Raw genomic sequence first — 24677 nt, 5'->3', positions numbered from 1 at the left:
TGTTAAAACTATCTGATTTATGTCTTATTTATTCACCCGCAACAATGTCGTATCTAAATTTTAATAATAATGCAAGGGTTAACGAAGGTGCCATTGTGTTTATTAGTCTAAACCAATTGCACGGTTATTTCTTCCCTAATATTATGCATTCCTCTTTTCCTTTATGACAAGTATCAATTTTAAGAGGTTTCTGTCAAAATTTCCTCAATGGACGAAGTCTGCAGATAAAGAGGGAGATTCACGCCTTTCTGGTTGCCACGCAACAGCCGTCCTCTGTCACGCATGTGCGCGGTGCATAGTGGGAGTATCCGAGCGATGCTGAATCAGTGCTGGAGCGGAGGAGCAGAGGAGGCTGAAAATGGTGCAGCATCAACAAGGGGAAAAGGCGCAGCGGTCGCGCCAGTGGAATAATGCGGCTCTCCTTAAACTCTCACTTTGAGATTTTACTCCGACGACAGAAGAACAGGTTAGTGGGTTAGCTTTTGTTTGCCAAGTGATTTTTTTGAAAGACAGCGCTGCCGTAGCAATCGGCTCGTCCCGTGGATGTTGGCACCTTGTCAATAGTGATGCTGCGCTGGCGCGAGCCGCAGGCTTCCATATACGATGCGCGTGCAGGTGTCAACCGGGCACGCGAAAACTAAATCTGTCACGGTCTTGACAAACTATTAAGGCACTCGGGCCTGAGTCAAAAATAGAGACTCGTCCTTATTTATATATATTATTTATGCTAAAGGATAATCATGAATAATTAACATTACATGCCACATAATGCAGCTGTACGTCAACAGCTCATGTGGCCCGTTAGTGGGAGTTGTAGTTTTTCAGAGGTGACAGTGTCTGATGTCTTATATGTCCATTGTCTCATTGATGAACGACATATCCCAAAGTGCTTTTCGCTCCAGGCTCGAGCAGGGGAATGTTCGGCTGATTGTTAGACGTTGCCCCAATGGACGTTGATCAAACGATGGTTTGGGGCGGGGCTTAACCTTGATGGCTGCCGATTGGGCCAGAACGTGTTTGGGTGGGGTCCGTTCAGACGGATGCTTTTGGCACTGCGGAGAAAGCCGAAGATGTCAGGAGACTGAGCCCACGCAGTCCTGTGCTCCTGACATTTAGTTCAGTCAGAATAATGAAGTGCTCTCAGCAAATGCTTTGTGCAATCTGAATCACATTATCATTTTGTTAAAGTGTACGAGTTTGCCATGCAAACAGGTGAAGAGCCAGGCAAAGAGAGGTTCATTCTTTGGTTCTTGCATTTGATGATGATTATAATGTTTTTCCCCCAACTAGCTCCCTGCATAGAACATACAATGCATTTCTTAAAACAATTCAAAGCGTTTCCAACCAATTGCTTTTATATTTTATCAGATTATCTTGTTAGCTTTAATGTAATGGTAAAATGTTACATAATAATAAAAAAAACGTATATTTAAAGGACAATCCAAACAATTTTACTGTAAGCTGTTTATTTTATTATAAAATATGTTTAGAATACTTGCTTAAACTTACCTTATGTACAGTGGAAGTATATACATAGGCATCTAAAAGTCTATTCTTCTGTATAGTACTTTACTTTTTGCATCAGTCTTATATTTTTAGTAAAATGCATGAAAACAGAACAAACATGATTCAATATGCTTTTTGAATGATTAAAAGCTGTCATAACATAACATAAATATCTATAATTTGTACATATGCTTTTCAAGGCTATTAAAGCACTTCCCTGTTACATTATGTATATTTTAGCAATTAAATGTCAACATTATCCACTGTATTCTAAAATAAAACAATAATTGTGATAGTTTTAATTGTTAATTGCATAATTGTGAATTCTGAAATGCCATCCTGAGTCTGTCCTGGTTTTTGGTGTACAATGAAATGAGGTATTCCCTGCAATCTCCTGAAAAACCTACAGTATAGCACATGTCTCTGCATTAACTCTCTCAGGTGGCAAAAAAAAAAAAAAAGGCGAGAGTCTTTTAATGTGTTTTGTTAATTAGGTCCATTTATAACTCATTGCATTCCTTAGAGACCAGCTTCATTTTAGAAGGTTAAATTAATTGTGCTTTATAGCAGTAAACACAAAGAAATGTTTGATATCTATTAAGGATTTAAGCACACACCAAGCCTGTGAACATAAACACACTCAACTGAAAAATAATATCTGATGTTTCCATTTTACAAAGGTTATTAAGAGACTGTAACATTATGAGCATGTGGGTAAGGGTGTAGTCCAGTTCTGATAGAGACTGTGTGTGGATACCTGATACTCTGCAGACATTACAGAAAACTCAAAGTGCCTCAGATAATGACCTCCAGAGAAATAGGCTGTTCCTTCTGCTATCCGTACAATATATTCTTCTTTATAACAGAATGTTGTTCTTGTTGTCACTTGTGGTTTGCGGATACTTAATTTTCATTTAGAAATGTAAGTCTTTCTTGATATTTCAGCCTAGAATGTTTCATTGTTATTATTTTAGAGGGATGCTGTTAGTTAGTCTGAACTGAGGTCCTTAAATATCTTTTTTTTTTCCCAGCACATTGTAATAAACTAAGAGACTCCTTGAAGTCTCTCTAGGGTTATTATAATTTATACATATGTGTTTGAGTAAAATATAATACTGATGATATTTTGTTCAAATGTAAAACAAAAATGTTGTCAGCTATATATTTGCATGATATAAAAACAAAAAAGGGGGGCGACACGATAGCATGATGGTTAGCAGCACTGTCGCCTCAAAGCAAGAAGGTTGCTGGTTCGAGTACCGGCTCGGTCAGTTGGCATTTCTGTGTGGAGTTTGCATGTTCTCCCCATGGGTTTCTTTCGGGTGGTCCGGTTTCCCCCACAGTCCAAAGACATTTGGTATAGGTGAATTGATTAAACTAAATTGGCTGTAGTGTATGGATGTTTCCCAGTACTGGGTTGCACATAAAACATAAATTTAAAACATAAGCTGGATATATATATATATATATATATATATATATATATATATATATATATATATATATATATATATATATATATATATATAGGATGTATGTGTGTGTGTGTGTGTGTGTGTGTGTGTGTATATAGGACTATATATATAAGGACTAAGCCGAAGGAAAACGAATGAATGAAAACAAAAAAGGATGCTATGTTTTTTCATAAATATCAATGTTAATATATCAATATTTGGTGTAAGAACCCTAATTTGGAATCTCACAAAGTGAAAGCATTTGTTATTTTGACAAACTGTAATTTCTGGAATTTAAACAGAAATTAAAAAAAATATATATTTATTTTTTAAAGATGTTATAAGACCATTATGGGAGAAAAAAACTGACTAAATACTGATTTTACTCAAACCCATACATAGCAAATGTATGTATGTATGTATGTATGTATGCTGCAGCCAAGAAGAAATATTGAAGGCATGAGAGAGTATTTTTATTTGTCTATACTTTTTGAGTAGGATAAGTGTTTGTGGAAGAGTAAAAGTTTTCAGCTGTCTCTTAAATACTGTCATTTATGCCATGTTTTAGATGGGGTTGTGCCTGTCATTTTACCATCAGTAAACTTTAATGTTCTGAAAATAGATCTTAACCATCTCTGTGATTGGGTTAGGCATGGGACAGTATGATTCTGACCGTATGATAACCTTGAATAAAAATATCACGGTTTCACTGGACAACGGTATTGTGATTACTGCTTCAAAACAAGTTCTTCTTAAATGTCTGGGTAAAAAAACAACAATTTCCCCCCATTGAACATATATATATATATATATATATATATATATATATATATATATATATATATATATATATATATATATATATTTATATATTTATTTATTTATTTATTTATTTATTTATTTAGATAGATAGATAGATAGATAGATAGATAGATAGATAGATAGATAGATAGATAGATAGATAGATAGATAGAAATCCTCTTTTAAAAAACTTAATAAGTGAGATAGATTTAACAAGAACCTTAAACCTGACCTCACCCAGTGCCCAGATTTTGTACTATACGTGTATGTAACTTGTACTGTACGTGAAGCAGTCAGTCAAATTTACATTATTTAGAACATTTGTTTCTACAATTGGGTTAGATTAGGCTTTACAGTCTTCGTGTTCAGTCCATTACTTCCATTGTATCTGTTCAGCTGAGGGAACGGAACCAACCCCGTGATGCCGACACATCAGTTGTATGCATATTTTTTTGCAGGTAAATGGCAGGGATTGGTAAAGCACTGGCCAGCCGATGCAGTGCGTAGGGCCCGGAGTCCACGGCGACGAAAACATGAACGGGGCGGGAGAGCAGGTCGACATCCTGCCCTCCAACTGCTTGGTGAAAGATCGCTGGAAAGTGGTAAGTGTGTGTCTATATTTAGTAGAAAGAGAGTGTGTGTGTTCAATAAAGATGCTCATAGTGGCTGCTGCCATCACAGGCCAATCACACTGGACAAAATGGACCACATATGACAGCAGATGCTTTCAAATCAACTCAATCTGGCTTTTCGCCAACGTGCGCCCACAGCAATTGGTTGTGGGCCAGTTTGTTGCTTTTTCTCCTTCAAGCAGATGTCCTCAGAAATAATTTGTGGTTGTTTTACTGTTATAATATCTTTGATGGCAGTGTTTAAAACAGAGCCTGAATCATCATTAACTAGCTTATGCTTTTTCACACGAGTTACATTTTACAGTTTAAGCTTGAGATAAATGAATATGCTGTGCCCTGCTTGGGGGAAAAAACTATTGAAACAATCAGTTCTGATGCTTTCCTCTACAAGTACCATTGCAAATATTGTAAGCCATCACATTTTAACCATCAAAACCAATATATTTTAATTATCATATGTTTATTTATTACCAGTCGTTGTGGTTTATACCAGGCAATTACCAATAAAGACCTAAATGAACTTTACGGTTTTCATTAAAACCAATGAAGTCATATGCCCTCAGATTGGAGCAGCTTAGGTAAATCAGCCAATCAAAGTTTGTCATACATTTATTGCATGTAAAGTAAATTCCATCCACACATTCATTTCTGCCAGATTAGGTGAGGAAATTGTTCGTTCTAATAGCAGAACTTCCACAGCATAATGTTTATGATATTATGCAAGACCAGCTCTGACTCTGTGTGAAACAGATTACAGACAGGTTAAATCGCTGCTCTGCCATGACTTACCTTGCTGTTGTTTGTGTATTCAGCTAAAGAAGATTGGGGGTGGAGGGTTTGGGGAGATATATGAGGCCTACGACTTGTTGACGCGGGAGAATGTGGCTCTTAAGGTGGAATCTGCCCAACAACCCAAACAAGTGCTAAAGATGGAGGTTGCTGTGCTAAAAAAACTACAAGGTGAGGAGACGGAGAGGATATATGTGCTGTTTTGTGTTTTTAATAACTAGCTTGAGTAATTAGTTTCTTGAAAACAGATCATTGTGTTATTGCAGCATCACAATGTCGCTAAGAGCAATTAGCATCCATCTCTTGTTAAAATCACACATCAGATAAAAAAAAAAAAAACAGGAGATTTGGGAATTTTATATCTTATGTTTTTGTTTTAATGGTTTAGTGGAAGAAATATTTATCATTACAAACTAGCCAAAATACAGAAACTGTTCATAGTTATTTATAAAAATTATACTTTTATTTTATTTTTTATTTAAACTTCATCATATTGCATGTTTGTAAAACAATCATTAAAAAATCATTGTTTTAATGGATGTGTTAAGCAGCAAAGCTTTTTTTTTTTTCAAAATTTATAACAATAAGAATTGTTTACAAGAAGAAAATCAGTACTCTAAAAGATCATATGGCTCTGAAGAGTGGAAAACTAGCATGTGAAAATTCAGCCTTTAATTGCAAGACAATAAAGCTGTTTTAATTTGTAATATTTTTCTATAAAGTTACTCTTGTGTTGGAATGTCTAGCCAATCCCATTCGTGTTTAATAAAAAAAGGTCAGGATGTCTTCAATGTCAAAAATATGAGTTATTTATTAGATACGAATGAATAATTTGAGGACAGAGCTCTGGATTAGGTTACCCCAATGCAATGCAAAAATTAAATTTATAATATTTTACTAAATATTTTTCAAGACACTTCTATACAGCTTAAAGTGACATTTAAAGGCTTAAGTAGGTTAATCAGGTTAACTAGGCAAGTTAGGGTAATTAGGCAAGTTATTGTATTACAATGGTTTATTCCCTAGACTATCGAAAAAAATATAGCTTAAAGGGACTAATAATATTGACCTTAAAATGGTTTTCAAAAAATTAAAAACTGCTTTTATTTTAGCCGTAATAAAATAAAAAAGACTTTCTCCAGATGAAAAAAAAAAATTTTCAGACAAACTGTGAAAATTTTCTTGCTCTGTTAAACATCATTTGGGAAATATTTTTAAATATTGTAAAAAATTCAAAGGGGCTTTAATAATTCAGATTTCAACTGTACACAACTGATATTAAAGGTGGAGTTTTGTGTAATTCGTCACTTGTCAATCATTCTACAGTCCTTTGGTGGTCGCACCCAAACATACTTCCTCTCTGCATACCAGAACTGCACAGTTAATTGCATTTTCAGTATAATTCACAACTTCTACAAGCATCCAGCTCCTTGTGATATGTCTAGACTTCTAGTTAGACAAAAGTCTGGAGCAAGCCAACCCCCAACTCTATTTTTATTCTTATTCTGCTATTTTCCTCTTGTCAGCAGTTCCTTCTTAGAAGTATGCAACACATTTAGAAAGATGAAGAATGTTTAGTTGATATATGGTATCATACAAAAGAAAAAGATTGATTGATCTGTTGTAAGTCTAAACATTTCTTTTCTAATAAAAATAAACAGACAAAAATAAAATAAATAAATAAATTCCCTTTTCCCTACAATTGTATTGTACTTATAAGCAAATGTAGCCTTGGTAAAATTTTATTAACCCCAAAAAATCAGCACAGTACATTAGGCATAATATAAAATGAGCCACCGATCAAGATGTTGTATCTGTACAATAAGTGACAAACCATTCGCTAATATATTCCCATCATAATGTTTTCAGATGTGCACATAAGAAACGAACACAGAGACACTGTGACTTTCATGCCTGTCAAGCCATTTTGCCTCAACTGTAGCTCAGACACACCACTGGGAGTCTGTAAGAGTAATGAGCGTAAAGAACTGAAGGAAAGCGGAATTACCACACTTTTTTTTTTCTCTCCCTCACTCGTTCTCTCATAACCTTCACAGAGGACATACTAGAATACCAAATGCCAACACCTCTGTCTGTAGCTGCTTGCTGAATGAGTTTGTTAAATGTGAATATGTGTGTTTCTATCCATCTTTTTCCTTTGCTCTATGATGGTTTGTTAAACTGTAAACAATGAAGTGTCATATTTCTCCACACAGCTCATCCATCAAATGTAAATTACACTCAAAAAGATAATGTTTGTTGTTTGTTAAAACTACTTATTTATTTGAGCTGAAACAACATAATTCTTGAGTTTTTTTATGCAAAACTTAATTTTTACCTTCAATCCACTTAGGTTTATAAAAATTAATAAATCAACTAAAATTCCTTCATGTTTTCCAAACGCAAATTGATTGTGTAGTGCCCTGTATTTTTACAGTCTATAACATTTAACAATTTAATAGTTACCTACTCATTCCTGGCCTCTTCTACCTTGTGATGTAGAGGCTGAACGATGTTTCCACCACCTTTTTCTGTCTGCAGCCACTGTTCTGGCGCAGCTTTGGTCTACTTCTCTCTTTTGGAATGCTGGGTTAAGTGAGTCCATCCATTTCATTCAAGGCCTGCAAATCTGTTGTTCCTGCTGCTAGTAAATGCCCAAGACTCGCACCGATAGGTAAGAGTAGGCACATAGGAGGAGTTCTAGACCGCTAGCTTTGTTCTGGTGGAGATTTCTCTCTTTCCTTGAAAGGCTCTGCTTAAAGCATCACATAATCTGCTAGATATGGCGACCCTCGCTTTGTTCCAAGATAGTTGAACTCTCCACTTGCTTCAAGACAATGCTGTCTAGCTTTATGGAGTGTTGGACATGTTTTTTTTGCCTATGAGGGATGATTATGTTCCCTTGTCTGACTCCAGATGTGGTGAGGAACTCCTCCGAGGATAAGTTTCCTGTTCTCAAGTAGTTTCTGCAGCATTTGTAGAAACTTTGTATTCTCTTTATCAGAGGTTCTTTGACATCACGCTTTCTGAGAACCTTCCACTGCTCTGGCCACTGTAAACTGTCAAACGTCTATAAAGGTCTATGAAGTCTTTTGGGATTCTAGCTTGTTTCCATGCCAAGTTAATCACGTTTAGCAGAAGGTTGGTGCCATCTTCTCCCATATATTTCAGCATTTTTGGGGCTACTGCATGTCCAGCTGCCTTTCCCAACTTCATTTTCCTGAGAGCTTTCTTTATTTTATTCAAAGTTATTCCTCTTGTATCTTCTTCTGTTATAATCTTATCTGCAAGGATGTTGTAACATCGCTATTCTTTGGCTCCATATTTAACAGGTCAAAGAAGTACTCTCACCAATGGCCATTATTCATTTTGTCCTCTCTTAGGACTTTTTTTTTTTTTTTTTTTTTTACATTTTATTACAATTAACAAATTACAGAGCTTAATTTATCCCTCATAGAAATGAGACTTGCTTTAGCACAATTACAAATGTGTTTAATATTAGTGCACTGTAATGGTGTAAAATAATGTTGAGGAATTAAACACATCTACCAAAAGAGCTTTGCTCGCTGATATGTTTGTAATATTAATGCCAAGTGTAACGTTATTTTCATAAAGAATAAGAAAAGCACAAAGCCAAATGTACCTCTTCTGTGCAACCAATAATTTAAAATGCAGCCATCATGTAAGGAAAAAGTTGGATAATTTATGCAGGCATTTTTTAAATAATGTAATATCTATATGCCACTACTGCTTTCCTTTCTTGCACAGGAAAGAATCATGTTTGCAAATTCATTGGATGTGGAAGAAATGACAAGTTCAATTATGTTGTCATGCAGCTGCAGGTACATTATTTATTTAGTCTTCGCTCATGTTTTATGTGTGTCTCAAAGAAAGTGCAGCTGATTGTGTCTTTGCTCAGGGGAGGAATCTTGCTGATCTCAGGAGGAGTCAGCCTAGGGGGACATTTAGCATGAGCACCACGCTACGGTTGGGGAAACAGATCCTTGAGTCCATTGAAGCCATTCACTCTGTGGGCTTCCTGCACCGAGACATTAAACCTGTGCGTCTCACTCTTAGGTTCATCTTTTTTTCTCATTCCAAGTCAGTTTATATTGGCTTCTGTTAGCTGATGCTGGTCTTTCTTTCTATCCTCAGTCTAATTTCGCTATGGGTCGGTTGCCGTCAACTTGTAGGAAGTGTTACATGCTGGATTTTGGTTTGGCACGACAGTACACAAATACAAATGGGGAGGTGCGGCCGGTAAGTTCATTTCCAAGTTCATCATTTTGCAGTGTAGTTGTCTTTTTCTATATTCATCTAGTTAAGTAAGTATTTTTGTGTTTGTTTTGAAATGTTTTTTAGTTGTAATAGCAGACAGCATCGCCTAATAAACAGCATTTTCACATTTCTGTTTCTTGCATGTGCAATTTTTATGTTTTACAGTTATGTTGCAGAGGTTATTCATAGGGATGCATAAATATTACATTTTCATATAATAATATTTCCAACATAAAATAATGAAACATATGAAAAAAAAGTGATCTTACTAAACTTCACTATATTTTAAATGATTCAAAACCTCCCGCTTTGAACGTTTTTACTCGATTAAATGGGCATTATCAGTGGTTATCAGCTGATAGATATGGACCAGTAGGGGCCTTCTGTGCTTACTGGTTGGCTCAGAAGGCTGTTATCATCTATCCACATGGTTAATCAGCTATACTAATAGAGAAGACTCTAGATCCAGATCTGTTTTTTATATAACTTTGATGGTTTGGTTTAGGGTTGGGGTAGGGGTAGATATTAATAAAAATCAATTAATGGGAAATTTAATAAATAATATAAATCGTTTTCGTTAACTTCTGGCTGCAGCCGTATATGATCTATAGCTGATTAACCATGTGGATGAATGATAACAGAAATTCCCTACTAGCCCATATCTATCAAGGTAAGGCAAGGCAAGTTTATTTATTTAGCACATTTCATACACAATGCTAATTCAAATTGCTTTACATAAACAAGAATAAACGAAACAAGAAAATAAAGACTAAAATAATTAAAAATAATTAAAACAGATTAAAATCTGTTAAAACGAGTTATAAAAGAATGGAAAAGAAAAGAAAGACATAATAGTGTGATCTGTTGAATGTAGCATAGTGCTCATTCAGTAAAGGCACAGCTAAACAGTTTTGATTTGAAGGTGCCTAATGTTGGAGCACATCTGATCATTTCTGGAAGCTGATTCCAGCAGTGAAGGGTGTAGTAGCTGAAGGTCGATTCACCCTGCTTTGACTGAACCCTTGGAATGTCTTATTCATTTGATCCTAATAACCTGAGTGATCTGTTAGGTTTGTATTCAGTGAGCATATCTGTAATATATTGAGGTGCTAGGCCATTTAGTGATTTACAGACAAGTAGTAATACTTTAAAATCTATTCTGAATGTAACTGGGAGCCAGTATAAAGACCTGAGGACAGGTGTGGTGTGCTCTGATTTTCTGGTTCTGGATAATCTGCTTTTTGGGAATGCCAATGAGGGGTCCATTACAGTAATAATGTATCAGCTGATAACCACTGAAAATGCCCATTCAATCAAGTGATAACATTCGAGTCGGCTGTTCAAAACTTGGATAAAGTCATATAATATGAAGGCATATTAATGGAACAATGATCTCGTATTTTTAGTACTTCACTATATTGTGGCTTATGCAGTATTTTCTGTTCATTTTCGATGAAACATTTTTCTATGAATCTTTTTTTAATAGTTTACATTACAGTGATTTAAATGTAAAAATGTATTCCATACTCACCTACACCTATATATTTAAAAACTTTTTTAATATTAGCCAATAACTGATATGTTACAAAGAGTCATGCATCCCTATTTATTATTATTATTTGTGTTTCTTTCTCTACTGAGTTTTATTATTTATGTGTTTTAAATTCATTTTTCTGTTTCACTTTTCTCAGTTTTGTTTTGCAGTTGAGTTTTGGCTCTCATGTTGAATCGCATGCTTCCCCGCCAAAGATGTTTGTCCCTGTTACCATAGCGACAGTCATATTGTGAGTTCTCCAATATCATGGAAAAATTCCTCTTTTTTTACCTCTTAAAAATTACCCACCGTTCTTTAATAGTTATATAAAGTTAATGGGATAATTCACACAAAAATGAAAATGTATGCACCCTTCTCTTATTCCAAACCTTCTTCTGTTGATCTCAAATGAAAATATTTTTAATAATGTTGAAATACAGTAGCCATTGACCTACAGTTGAAGTCAGAATTATTAGCCTCCTTTTTATATATATATATATATATATTTTTTTTTTTTTCCCAAATGATGTTTAACAGAGCAAGTAAATGTTTACAATATGTCTGATAATATTTTTTCTTCTGCAGAAAATCTTATTTGTTTTATTTCGGCTAGAATAAAAGCAGTTTTTAATTCTTTAAACACCATTTTAGGGACAAAATTATAAGCCCCCTTAAGCTATATTTTTTCGATAGTCCACAGAACAAACCATCGTCATACAATAACTTGCCTAATTACCCTATCCTGCCTAGTTAACCTAATTAAACTAGTTAAGCCTTTAAATGTCACTTTAATCTGTAAAGTGTCTTGAAACATATCTAGTTAAATATGATGTACTGTTATCATGGAAAAGATAAAATAAATCAGTTATTAGAAATGAGTTATTAAAACTATTATGTTTAGAAATGTGTTGAAAAAATTGTCTCTCATTAAACAGAAAAAAATAAACAGTGGGGTTAATAATTCAGGAGGCTAATCATTCTGACTTCAACTGTACATAATATTTTTAAATCCTAATGTAGATGGTTACCAGTTACAACATTTTTTGTTGTGTTCAACAGAACAATAAGCATATAAAAGCATAGTTTTTTGTATGTACTTTTCCTTTAAATTTTAAACTCTGATTCTTGTCCCAACTAGAAAAAAATCAACACCCCTGTTGTAGCATTCATTATAAATAAAATAACTGTGGACCTGAATATATGAAAGAGACAATTAATTGTGATTTAATCAGGCCAGGAATCCCAAAACTGGTCAAAAGGCATTAAAAAGCAGCTGAAACATACAGAATTCCTGTCGCTATACCCTTTCTTATATTTCCTTCCCATGGTTGCCTTGTTTTGATTATGTGCTCTTTTTCCAGCCTAAGTATAAAAAGTATCAAATGAAAGTGATGTGAATCCTTATTATGAGACTCTTTCAAATATTCTGCTTTAGCCCAGGTCAGTGGCTGGGTTCAGAGGAACGGTGCGATACGCTTCCATTAATGCTCATAAAAACAAGGTAAGTGCAGTCTAAAGTCTAGCATGCACAAAAAGTGACCAGGGTTGACTCTTTTTGCCAATCAGAATCAACTTTAATAAATCCAAATAAGGTTTTCAAGAATGAACAACAATATAGACAACTACATTTTTCATACTCTGTTCTTTGTTTTTAACAGGAAATGGGTCGTCATGATGATTTGTGGTCGTTGTTTTATATGCTGGTAGAGTTTACCGTTGGACAATTACCATGGCGTAAGATAAAAGATAAGGTAAGGCAAATGTATCACGCTCTCATCAACCAGTGACTATGAGCATAATGGGACTGAATTGAAGCAATTAACCCTTGGTGTGCTCAGTCTTAAGAGCTTTGTGTAAAATATTTAGGGCCTTCAGAGTGTTCTTGTTGTTAATAGTGTGTGTGTGTAATGTGCCTGATGAACAGGAGCAGGTGGGACAGATTAAAGAACGCTACGAGCACAGGATGCTGTTGAAACACATGCCTGCAGAGTTTCATATCTTTTATGATCATGTGCTGGATTTGGATTATTTCACCAAACCTGATTATCAGGTAAAATCAATACATACATCTCTTATCTTCTTCTGATTTCACTACCTCATTTCTAATATAAATGAGTTTTTCTTTGCGTTTGGCGTTATTATGTTCCAAGAACAGCAGTTGGATGATGTAAACAGTGTAAAGTGCATATTGTGTTTTTTTGGTAATCAGAGGTAAAATTGCAGTAATTTTAGTTAAAATAAATGCTGTTTTTTTAATCAAGTAATCCTGCAAAATGCTTTATGCATCAACAACAAATGAATGAATAAATGAACGAATGAACATTTTAAGTTGAAATATTGACTCACCATTATATTTTAAATTGTTTTCAGCTATTTTTAAAATGTGATTATTTGCTATTGAATAATTGCTGTCTTGATGAACATAGGCGACTTAAAAAAAAAAGTCAACATTTTGAATTGCTATATACATACAGTTGAAGTCAGAATTATTAGCCCCCTTTGAATTTTTTTATTTTTTTTTTAATATATGCCAAATGATGTTTAACAGAGCAGGGAAATTTTTACAGTATGTCTGATAATATTTATTCTTCTGGATAAAGTCTTATTTGTTTTATTTCGGCTAGAATAAAAGCATTTTTAAATTTCTTAAACATCATTTTAGGGACAAAACTATTAGCCTCTTTAAGCTAAATTTTTTATAAAAAATCTACAGAACAAACTACTGTTATACAATAACTTGCCTAATTACCCTAACCTAGCTAGTTAACCTAATTACCCAATTAAGCCTTTAAATGTCACTTTAAGCTGTATAGAAGTACCTTGAAAATAATCTAGGAAAATATTATTTACTGTCATCATGGCAAAGACAAAATAAATCAGATATTAGAAATGAGTTATTAAAACTATTATGTTTAAAAATGTGTTGAAAAAAATATTCTCTCTGTTAAACAGAAATTGTGGAAAAAATAAACAAGCGGTCTAATAATTCAGGGGGGCTAATAATTCTGACTTCAACTGTATGTTAAATATGCATTTACATTAACATACTGTACAGTATAGTATAAGGGGCATTCTTCAACTACGGCACTTTTAGCCTTGTGAAAAAACTTGTTTAAAATTAACGTAGCATAGCCTCATAAGTTTAAACAATTTGTCTAGTTTTAAGAGCTGTAAGAGGACAAACTTAGATGAGTAGAGAAACATTTGTTCCTTCTTGAACTGAACAAATGTCAATTCCACCACATCTCAATATACAGCTTTTACTTCAAAATGAAATAAATTATAGCAGTTAAACATTGTCTAAGATAATTTTTGTATCTAGTTTAACCAATCTTTCTGCAATATATATTTATATTGTTCTCCTCGTGTTTGCGTGGGTTTCCTCCGGGTGCTTCAGTTTCCCCCACAGTATTGGGTTGAATTAGATTAACTAAATTGGCCATAGTGTATGTATGTATGTGTGTGTGTTCGAATGTGAGAGTGTATGGGTATTTCCTAGTACTGGATTGTGACTGAAAGGGCATCCGCTGTGTAAAACATATGCTGGAATAGTTGTCAGTTCATTCCGCTGTGGTGACCCCTGATAAATAAGGGACCTAGCTGAAGGAAAATGAATGTATACTAAGTTTATGATGCTTTTATTAATGGTTTTAATTTCAATTTTCTCCTTCCTCTGGTCTAGTTGCTGATGTCAGTATTTGAGAACAGCATGAAAGACAGGGTGATAACTGAAAACGAGCCGTATGACTGGGAAAAATCTGGAACAGATACGGCACTCCCTACCAGCACACACACACCACCACAGCAAAACACAAGGCAAACTGCTGCCATAGTGGGGTACGTTTCTCGAGAGGATCACACTTGAGTGGAATTCTAAAATGAAACTAGATTGACTGTTTTGTCCTCTGAAATGGCCCTGAATTGTCTCTCTCAGGGTGGTAAATGTGACTCCAGTACCCGGTGAACTACCAAGGGAAAACACTGATGATGTTCTGCAAGATGAACACCTGAGTGACCAAGAGAATGCTCCACCTGCTTTAATACCCAGCAGGCCGACCGAACCGGCTCCAGCCGCACCTGCAGGTGAAGCATGGGATGAAACTGACTTCAATAGAAACCAACTCAGGATCAGCATCAGTAAGGTATTATTTGTCATTCTTCAATGTCATATAATTTAATCAGATCTGGGGAGGATTTTTAGAATTATTAAAGGATTAGTTCACTTTCAAAATAAATATCGGTAACACTTTATTTTGATGGTCCATTTGAGTATTAGTAAACTGTCTGCTTAATATCTGTTGCTCCTTCAACAGACATTTAACTGACTAGAAGAAACTTTGCAAGTACATGTCTATAAGGGCCTTGCCTAGAAAAAACGATCTGTCATTTTTTTTAAAAGAAATATAAAAAATTTAAATATATACTTTTTAACCACAAAGCTCAGAGGTGTGCACCTACAAATTTATGCATTGTGTAATCTCACTGAAAGATCAAGTGTGACATACAGAAGTAATAAGTTAGAGTCTAGTACTGTGGAGAAGGAAGAGTGCTCAGAAGTTGTAGCATGTGGAATTACACAAATGAATATGACTTTGTGTCAGTTTATTATTTAAAATGGTCCTTTCTTGTGCTTTAAACACACTGGGTCAGATAAGAAGTTTCCCATCATGAATCATATAGTCTTTGTTGCTGCACTAAGACTGCATTTTGAGAGTTCAAAGCATTTAGAGAGTTTCATAGAAGTCTACTCAATTTCTTTAATGACTTAAGAAACAATTATATGAACATCTTAAATGAAAAAGGGGTGAGATTTATCATGAAATGTGTATTTTGGGAGTGAACTAAATACTTTTAAGTTTTTAATACTCTTTTTCTTCTTAGACACAAGTAGCAGCAGAGGATGGAGATGAGCCTGCTGGAGGAGGGAGGTCTGTTTCTCCAGCCAGGGGTGGGGAAGGTGATGCTCAGGCTCGTCCTCCAAGGTACCGGAGAGTCAACAGCCCTGAATCAGAGCGTCTGTCTGGTGCAGAGGATAGAGGAGATGGTGCAGATAAACGGTGAGGAGAGCGAGAGCTTTAAAATGGATCACTCTGTTCCTCTGGCTGACATTTAGCTATTTTAAAGGTCACTCGACTGCATGTGTCTTGTTAGTGAGAAAAATACTCAATAGTGGCTTTTTTAAAGAAAGAAAGCATGTAAAGTTTTTGCTTTGACAGTTGTATGATTATAATAATTAGATCAAAGTTACTAAAAATAGATATTATGATTTTAAATGAAATAAACATTGATATTAGGATTTTAAATGTAATAAAAGTTTTTAACAGTTTCTAAACTAATTGTTATATTGATTTATAATCCTGTGCATTTCAGCTAATTGTTCCAAACAACAACTTTTGAACACATTTGAGATTACAGTACTGTATTTGACTTAATCGTAAACATTGCTGAATTACAATTGTACTATTGGTATTTTACTGTTATTGTAATTAACACATGCTGAGCTGCAGTTTGTGGACAAACGTAATTGGAAAAATTGTCAGTAACATTTTTAATATGATTTTATGCTGCACTTGTACTAAAAATACAGTAAAACAGTAATATTGTTAATCAGAACAATTGGGACACTCTTTATTTTGATGGTCCGTTTATTGAATTTAAGTTACATTGCATCTACATTCCAACTAATTCTCAGTAGATTATAGTAGTAGACTGTTAGGTTGGGGTTAGGGTTAGTTAGTGTAAATTGACATACTTGCTAAGCCTCTTATAGTGAATTAAATGTCTGTTAAAGGAGCATATCAACAGATATTAAGCAGACAGCCTACTAATACTCAAATGGACCATGAAAATAAAGTGTTACCAACAATTGTTTTAATTGTCTTATTTAATATACGCAAAATGTACATTTTGATGATAAGTACAATATTTTGCAGTCTTTGTCGCAGACTTCAGTTTCACACAATCATTTAAAATCATTACGAAGCATATTGAAATGTTGATGTTTGTTAAAAACAGCTTCTTCTGCTTTTTGTGGAGACCATGATACCATGAAACCCCTATTTCTTGCTCAGGGTTCTTTTTAATAAGTAGTATAAGTTCAAATTTAAAAGACAAACTTATTTCAGGCCTCCTACAGATCATGGAATTACTGGAATATTATGAAATTTTAAAAGTGAGGGAATTCTAAATATTTTTCAATACATAAGTCAATGAATATCAGAGACTTTTGCTTTTCTCTTTTTAAATGTTAGTTTTCATTTAGCAAAGTGTAATGTCTATAACATATAATTTTTAGCACACTGTTTTGCACATTTTGCCTGTTGGTTAGGCTATTTTTCATTTTATTCCTTTTCCAGTCGTCAAACTGACAGTCACTTAAGTCAAATGAAATCGCCAAGCAGTACTTGTTAACAAAGGCAAACATGGCAGGAAAATGCAAATTTCAAGAGCCGTGGTTACAAATTGACCACTTCAAAGACTGGGAGTTGAACTGCGTTCTTTTGTTTCTTTTAATTTCTTGTCAAAAACGAAGGTAAATTATCCACTGTTGCGCTCATAGTGGCTATTGAATTCACAAAAAATTATAAAACTCAAGCTTGAAGAATTGTAATATGCAAAGCACAGCAACGCTCTGTTTTTCTCTTCATTATGGGACATGGAATGTTAGCTTTTTAGTCAGGAAAAGTCAAGTCAAAAAGTCAGGAAAAAGTCAAGGATTTGTACACATGGCTTAGAGTAGGAACCCTTTTATATGAAATAGAAATCTTTTATAAGATTATAAATGACTTTGTTTGAATACAGCTCTGCACAGTTAACACAATTTAATGTGTCACTGCTGAAAAAAAGTATGAATAATATTCATTTTGAAATCTCTCTCTCTCTCTCTCTCTCTCTCTCTCTCTCTCTCTCTCTCTCTCTCTCTCTCTCTCTCTCTCTCTCTCTCTATATATATATATATATATATATATATATATATATATATATATATATATATATATATATATATATAGTACTGTGCTAAAGTTTTAGGCCAACATTAAATCTGTTATTTTACTAATGGTACTATGGATATATGTGTTGCTTTACTACAAAACCAGTCATAAGAGTACATTTTTGGTCAGTTTTTTTATTGCGATTTATACAGGTTGAATAAATTATCTTTCAGTTGATGTATTCGGCTTGTTGGGATAGTAGTTAGGTTAGGTTAGAATTTGAACTATTTTGGTTTAATTGTTTAAGACGCGTGAAAGACAATGTTGGAGAGAGGTTGTTTGTCCTGGGTTGAGCTGCATTTTTACCAGTGTTGTTATGTTAGCAATATTGTCTGAATTGATGGAATTGTGAATGTTGAAAAGTACAGATACAGTTTTAATCCATTAAACCATTCCTTCTGGAAAGAACTTCAGTGGTAATAGATTTTATTTTCAGCTTAATAACAATTCACTAATTGAAGTGAAATCCTATTTAGAGACAGAAAACAGCTGATGAAACACAGACAGTCATGAAATGGCCTCCACAGTGTCCAGACTTGAATATTATAGAGGCTGTATGAGATAACCTGGACAGAAAAAGAAAGATATGACACTCTAAACCTAAAGAAGAACTTTAGAAGGTGCTAAAAAGCCTGATATTACGCAGCACATTATTTTAGAAAATGTCAGGACAATTAGAACAAAACAGGTCAAGCTGTGCTTGGTGCCAAAGGAAGCCACATTAAACATAGACTTTTGCTTGAAGAGGAAATGTTGTGCAGTTGTTGTTTTTTAGTACATTTTCCTCTATTTTCTGTTTGTTTTTAATAAAGAGAAGAATTGATTATATATTGTGCAAAAGTCTTAGGCCAACAAAGCTGGTACAGTGCTTAGAACTTTTGCACATTACTGTATATATAAATAATAATATAGATTTTGTGTGTGTTTTTTATCAGCTCTCGTCTGGACATGCTGGGCTCTCCATCCAGGCATGTCTACTCTTCTCAGCCTGCTCAGATGCTCTCCTTAGAGGGTGGACAGGGAGAAAGGTTGGCCGGCGGCCGTCATGATGTCTCTGCAGACGGTGACCAGGAGGCCCACAGCAATGCCTTCATACGCTCAGTCCCGCTGGCAGAGGAAGAGGACTTCGACAGCAGGGAGTGGGTGATGATCGATAAAGAAACTGAGCTGAAGGACTTCCTCCCCGGGGCAGAACCAACCACCTCAGGCACCACAGATGAGGAACCTGAGGAATTGCGGCCCCTCGAGGACCACGAGGAGAGGAGAAGGAGAGTGCATGGAGGAGCTGAGGCTGTGGTTCGACCTAAAACACAGCGAGGGATGATGATTGTAGCAGAGGAGGAGGGAGCAGGGCCGAGTCCCGGCCATTCATCCTGTCACACGCTGCCTCGTTCCTGCCCGAGAAGAAGAGAGTCGGAGCCGTTTGGACCTGATGGACCGGTAAGACAAACCTGGATGTGTATGTGTGTGTGAGCATGTGTGTTTATATGGCTCATCCTGAACTCTTTAAATGTTTGAGGATATTTGGATCCATGATAACATCATTATGAAAGCTTAAAGGGATTGTTTACCCAAAACTACAAAATAAAAAGGTTTTACTCTTTAGTCATTTACTCACCCATAAAAAAACCTGTTAATAATTCCAAACCTTCTAATCAAAAGCCTTTTGTTTAACCTTTGAAAGAAAAAAGTTAAATTAATGCTGAATTTGAGTCCCTATCTGATCATTATATTTTCTTAAGGCATTGTTTAATTTTATATTCACTGAAGTTTTTATTCAAATGTTTCAGTATAAATTAAAATGAAAATCAATCCGATGTTTATGTTGACAAACGCTTTGTTTATTTTTGAACTATTTTTCTTAATGCATTACAGCACAAACTAAATAAATATAGCTGTCTCATTTCAGAGGCTGCATCCTCCGAAGGATGCATTCGAAGTGCGCTGCCTCATCCGGCTCGTTGAAGGCTGTCTCATTTAAAAAAAACTTGAATGCTCCTTTAAACACAGCCTCCAAATGCATCCTTCGTTTCCCAGGTATTGAAGGACAAAACCGGTGGATCCTTTGCGGCCGCGATTGTCCCACGATTTATTGCGCACTGACAACTGCAGGACGCTTTTAAAAAATAATGCAGGCTTAAACGTATGAATTTTACAGTTTATTTTACTTGGATATCTAAACACATATTAAAAAAAAACAAAAAGCGTATGACATGTCTTACTAAAAATGATTTTATTGACAGTTTACATTTTTATGTGTACATGTATGGATCAAAGGACATATATTTCCAGCTTTTATAAACCTTGTTTTGCCTTCAGATCACTTAAATAATTTTAAAATCACTTTGAAAAGAAAATGATTATACATTTTATCAGCACTTATTAATAGCAGCTGTTACGGTTTAAAAGGTCTTAGGTCTTAAATCTTTTTCAAAATTTTCCTTTGTTGACCAGATTGAAATAAACAATCACCAACAATCCATCGCAATAAAACTTTAAACGTTTTATTTAAATATTTAATTGTTAACTTTTTACCATATTGCTTTAATTGTTTTCATTATGATAACATTTGTTTAAGTTCTCCATGTTTTTACTGCTGAGGATACTGACCTGACCTATATTTTTTATTATCAAATTATTATTATTGTATTATTAAATGTATTAAATTATAATTATTTTTTTACAAGGCAATAAAAAATCGTTTCCGTCTGACTTGTTCGAAAAAAGAAAATCCCTAGCGTTTAGCCCTGTATATGTCTAAAATTTAATTCATAATGATCTTAAAAATGTCCTAAAAGGCCTAAACTTAACTTGGTGAAACCATTGACTTCCATTGTATTTATTTTTTTCTACTATGGATGTCAATGGTTACAGGTTTTTTTGAAATATCATCTTTTCTGTTTTTTATCAGAAGAAGGAAACTATTAAAGGTTTAAAACCAGTTGAGGGAGAATAAAATAGCGAGATGTTCATTGTTTTGGGTGAACTATCCCTTTAAGTTCAGTTTGAAATAGAATTGTATTGCTTCACTTTGTCACACTGCAGTGTTTTGTGAGTAGCTTCTTAAAGTAAACGTGTGTTTTACTTCAATTCATTTTAGTTCTGTAATGTGACATGTCTACCTAAGATATCCAAAAAATTAAAATCATGATTCATTTGGAAAAATATTTACATTTGGTTTTCTGATCTCATGTCGACTTTAAAAGCTTTTTAGCAAAAGGCTTTTAAGTACCAGCATCGTCTGATCTATGTCTATAAACTGGCATAGATTGAATTGTTGTGCAAGTGTTATATGTAAATGACTGAATTATTGTTTCTGTGGGCTTGTTCCATCCATGTGAATAAAAAAATAGATGACATTTTCTTTTGAGTTAAGATTAGTAAATGGAATGGGTCTTAATACAGTACTGTTTAAATATTTGAGGTCAGTAAGTTTTTGCTATTTAGAAACTGAAGAAGAATTGTTAAGAAATATATTACTACTTCAACAAAAATTAAGTAGTAGTAAATTAGGATCATTAAAGAAATACTTTGCATGAATAATAATTTAATTTGAATGAAATTCTATAGACAATTCTATAGAATACAAAAAATATATGTTTTAATGAATTTTCTGTTGTCTTAGACTTGACACATGGCAGAAAATTAGGCTTAATAGGTTTTACCTCCTGCGTTGGTTCGGTTGCATATAGAAAATAACGTCTTTATTTCGGGATTACCACTCTTAATAAATACACTTGCATATGAAGTAAATCGTATCCCAAAGCATTAACTGGGGAACTGGTGATTTCTACTGGGGCACGTGCCCCAGTAAATTGGGTTCTAGCGACACCCCTGATAGTAAGAAATATCTCTTGAGTATAAAATCAGCATATTGGCTTGATTTGTGAATGATCATGTGACACTGAAAACTGAAGTGATGGCCGCTGAAAATTTAGATGGGTAACGGTGACATAGACGAGTATAACAAAAGCATGTGCATCTTCTGTGACCTTAACATCTATCCCACCTCAGATTTTAATTGCAGGTCATATATTAACATTCATTTAGTTGATAGCTTTTGTAATATCTGTGTATATAGGTTGTGCTTAAGCCAGAAGTATTATGATATACTAGTATTTACTCCACGCTGCTGAATATTTGTACATCAGTACAAGTAATACTTCTAAGTTTCCGTCAACTTGTATTAGCATATATGTTTTTGTATGTGAGGGAATGTATGCACCATTGATACAGTACATTAAATAATCTTGTGTATTTATTGCTGAATTGCATGGTTTAGGTTTCTATGTTTGTGTATGTGTGTATGTGTGTGTGTGTGTGTGTCAAGCTCAACAATTCACAGCCAAGCTTAGTTTGCTTTTCGCTCATTCAAGGGTCTGTGTGTACACGTTGGCTCCTTCACAACATGTAGATCATACATTCACCCAGTTAAGCGTAAGCTTTAACAAGCCTGTCTCTAGCACTCAGACAGATGTGGGTTGGTCTTGTCCTCTAAAACAGTCACAGCACATCTATGTGTTTGCACCACCCATTTAATATACTGTATCGTTTATCTCCTGTTTTTATTGGTGTGTTTTTGTGTGTGCATCACACACAGTCTTAGTCAAAAAAACACGCTTTTTTTCAATACATCGCGATTTAGTTTTTTCTCAGCCTGATTCCTCTTTTCCTCCGCTCTTATTGGTCTTTTTCAGTTGGAGGAGGACAGGCCACACCCACATCACTCATTCCCGAGGCCCGCCCATTTGAGAAGACTGGCGTCGTATGTGTTTTCCTCCACTACCATGGACACGGAGCCCTTCCCCCATGACCCCGCCCTTGGGGGAGCGGCCATTCAGCGCAGTCGCTCAGCTGAAAGCAGCCCCGCCCACCGCCATGCCCATCGCAGACATGCCCTGTTGCCAGGCAACCCCAGAGCCCGGCATTCTGTACTAAACCTACCACGCCTACACATTCAGCAAGTGCTGGCAAAACTTATGAACAAGACATGATTCGCCCACCATCAATGTACACTGACGCGCACGTGCGGTGGCGTTTTAATAGAAGGGGAGCACGCGTGCCCACTTTTGTGCCCATGGATGAACAAAATTCGATACAGAAGCTTGGGCAATAAACTTGGTCTGTGATTGTGAGATAAGTGGAGTGTGAGTGTGTGTCCGTGTGTGTGTGTAAGCAATATTTGCAGAGTTATTATAGTATCATTGAGTTAGAATGTTGAACATTTAATTTTAGTTTGATTATTTTAATACATTTGATTATTAAACTTATTAAGTATTAACTTAATGTATTACGTTAAACTAAATAATAAATGAGATTTTTTTCCTTGGGGTCTAGCAGAATAATATAATGTTATATTATATTATATTATATTATATTATATTATATTATATTATATTATATTATATTATATTATATTATATTATATTATATTATATTATATTATATATTCTTAAGTAAGCATTTATTTTAAGAAGCAAAATATTTCAGTTCTATGATTTATTTTAGTGATCTATAATAACCCTGGGATATATGTTAAACTGGATTCTAAACTGGAATTTGTTATTAGAAATCTAAATTAAAAAGGATATTTCACTCAAAAATGTCTATTCTGTCATCATTTACTCAATGTAATGATGCTTCAATTTGCTTGACGTTCGTGGCAAAAAAAAAAAAAAGATATTTTGCAAAATGTTTGTTTTTTTCCATTAAAGTCGAAGTTGTTTTTGACTACATTAACTTTGACTAAAGCTTTGTTCAAAATATCTTTTTTTTATCATTTACAGAGTAAAGAAAGTAAAATTTTTGTGCAAAATGGTGACATTATTGTCATTTTTGAGTGAACTATCCCTTTAAGCACTTGAGACAGATGGGGAAAGAAATGAGTTTTCTCCTAAACAAAGCAATTCTGTACAATGCTGTAAGATGTATTTACTCATATAGACATAGTACACTGCAGTTTTTTGTATAAAAAAACTAGAAACACAAAAAACACATTTTTACCTCTTTAGAGGATGTTTCATGTAAAGCTGCTGGTGTCTATTGGGACAGGCACATTGTCTAAAGTGACGAGAATATCATTATATTTGTGTTGCTTTGATTCTCATGAACGCCGTCATATTCTGGGTAAAAAGACGGATGTAAAGCAGGCTGGATAGTGTGATTAGGTTTTCAGGGTTGAATGTCATTGAATTACAATGAATGTTGGCCAAAAGCAGATGGGTAAAATGGTGTGTCCGCCTGAGGTTCACAGAGGACATTAGAAGGACAGTGAGTGCTTGCTATGCTATTTTTTGCACAGTCTGTTCGCATCAATATGATCTCAGCACATATAGAACCTGTCAAACTCTACAACATGCACCTCCAGGTGGGATGAATGGCTTTCTTAAGCAAGCATGACAGAACGTGAATCTCTTTATATACATTCTTATAGGCGTCTATCTTAGCCGAGAGAAAGCTTATACAAGCTCACAAGGTTTAAACCTGAAAAATGTGTGTTTATCCATATAGAAAAGTAAAATAGTGAACAGAGTGTTAGGTCTATGTTTAAAGGCATAGTTCACCCAAAAATGACAATTTGCTGTTAACTTAGGCCTCAATTTATCCAAGATATGTTTGTTTTGCCTGGATTTCTTTTTTTTTTTTTTTCTTTAAAGAAACTTTGATTTGCGTTTTAAGACCACGTTTCGGC

The 24677-nt window shown here is 34.6% G+C and overlaps 1 protein-coding gene across 5 annotated transcripts in view; it reads left to right on the top strand.

Moving 5' to 3' along the window:
• Window positions 1–325: 325 nt before the first annotated feature.
• ttbk1b (tau tubulin kinase 1b) overlaps window positions 326–24677 on the top strand; it is a 37111-nt gene continuing 12759 nt past the window's right edge. The window contains exons 1-14 of one of the 5 annotated variants that reach the window (XM_073928462.1): window positions 326–466; window positions 4220–4363; window positions 5206–5353; window positions 8951–9024; window positions 9102–9242; window positions 9338–9442; window positions 11165–11244; window positions 12430–12495; window positions 12653–12745; window positions 12919–13044; window positions 14677–14831; window positions 14929–15136; window positions 15876–16051; window positions 18922–19426. In XM_073928462.1, coding sequence (XP_073784563.1) covers window positions 12656–12745; window positions 12919–13044; window positions 14677–14831; window positions 14929–15136; window positions 15876–16051; window positions 18922–19426 — 1260 coding nt within the window. In that variant the 5' untranslated portion in view covers window positions 326–466; window positions 4220–4363; window positions 5206–5353; ... (4 more) ...; window positions 12430–12495; window positions 12653–12655. Of the gene's footprint in view, window positions 467–4219; window positions 4364–5205; window positions 5354–8950; window positions 9025–9101; window positions 9243–9337; window positions 9443–11164; window positions 11245–12429; window positions 12496–12652; window positions 12746–12918; window positions 13045–14676; window positions 14832–14928; window positions 15137–15875; window positions 16052–18921; window positions 19427–22683; window positions 24623–24677 lie in introns of those variants that run through there. The other 4 variants (XM_073928463.1, XM_021473129.3, XM_073928464.1 and 1 more) reach the window with 4 other exon arrangements.

Source organism: Danio rerio, chromosome 17 (assembly GCF_049306965.1).
Source record: "Danio rerio strain Tuebingen ecotype United States chromosome 17, GRCz12tu, whole genome shotgun sequence".
In the NCBI taxonomy this organism is placed as follows: Eukaryota; Metazoa; Chordata; class Actinopteri; order Cypriniformes; family Danionidae; genus Danio; species Danio rerio.
Note: the sequence above shows the minus strand (reverse complement) of the source record. Positions and strands in the feature narration are given on the sequence as shown.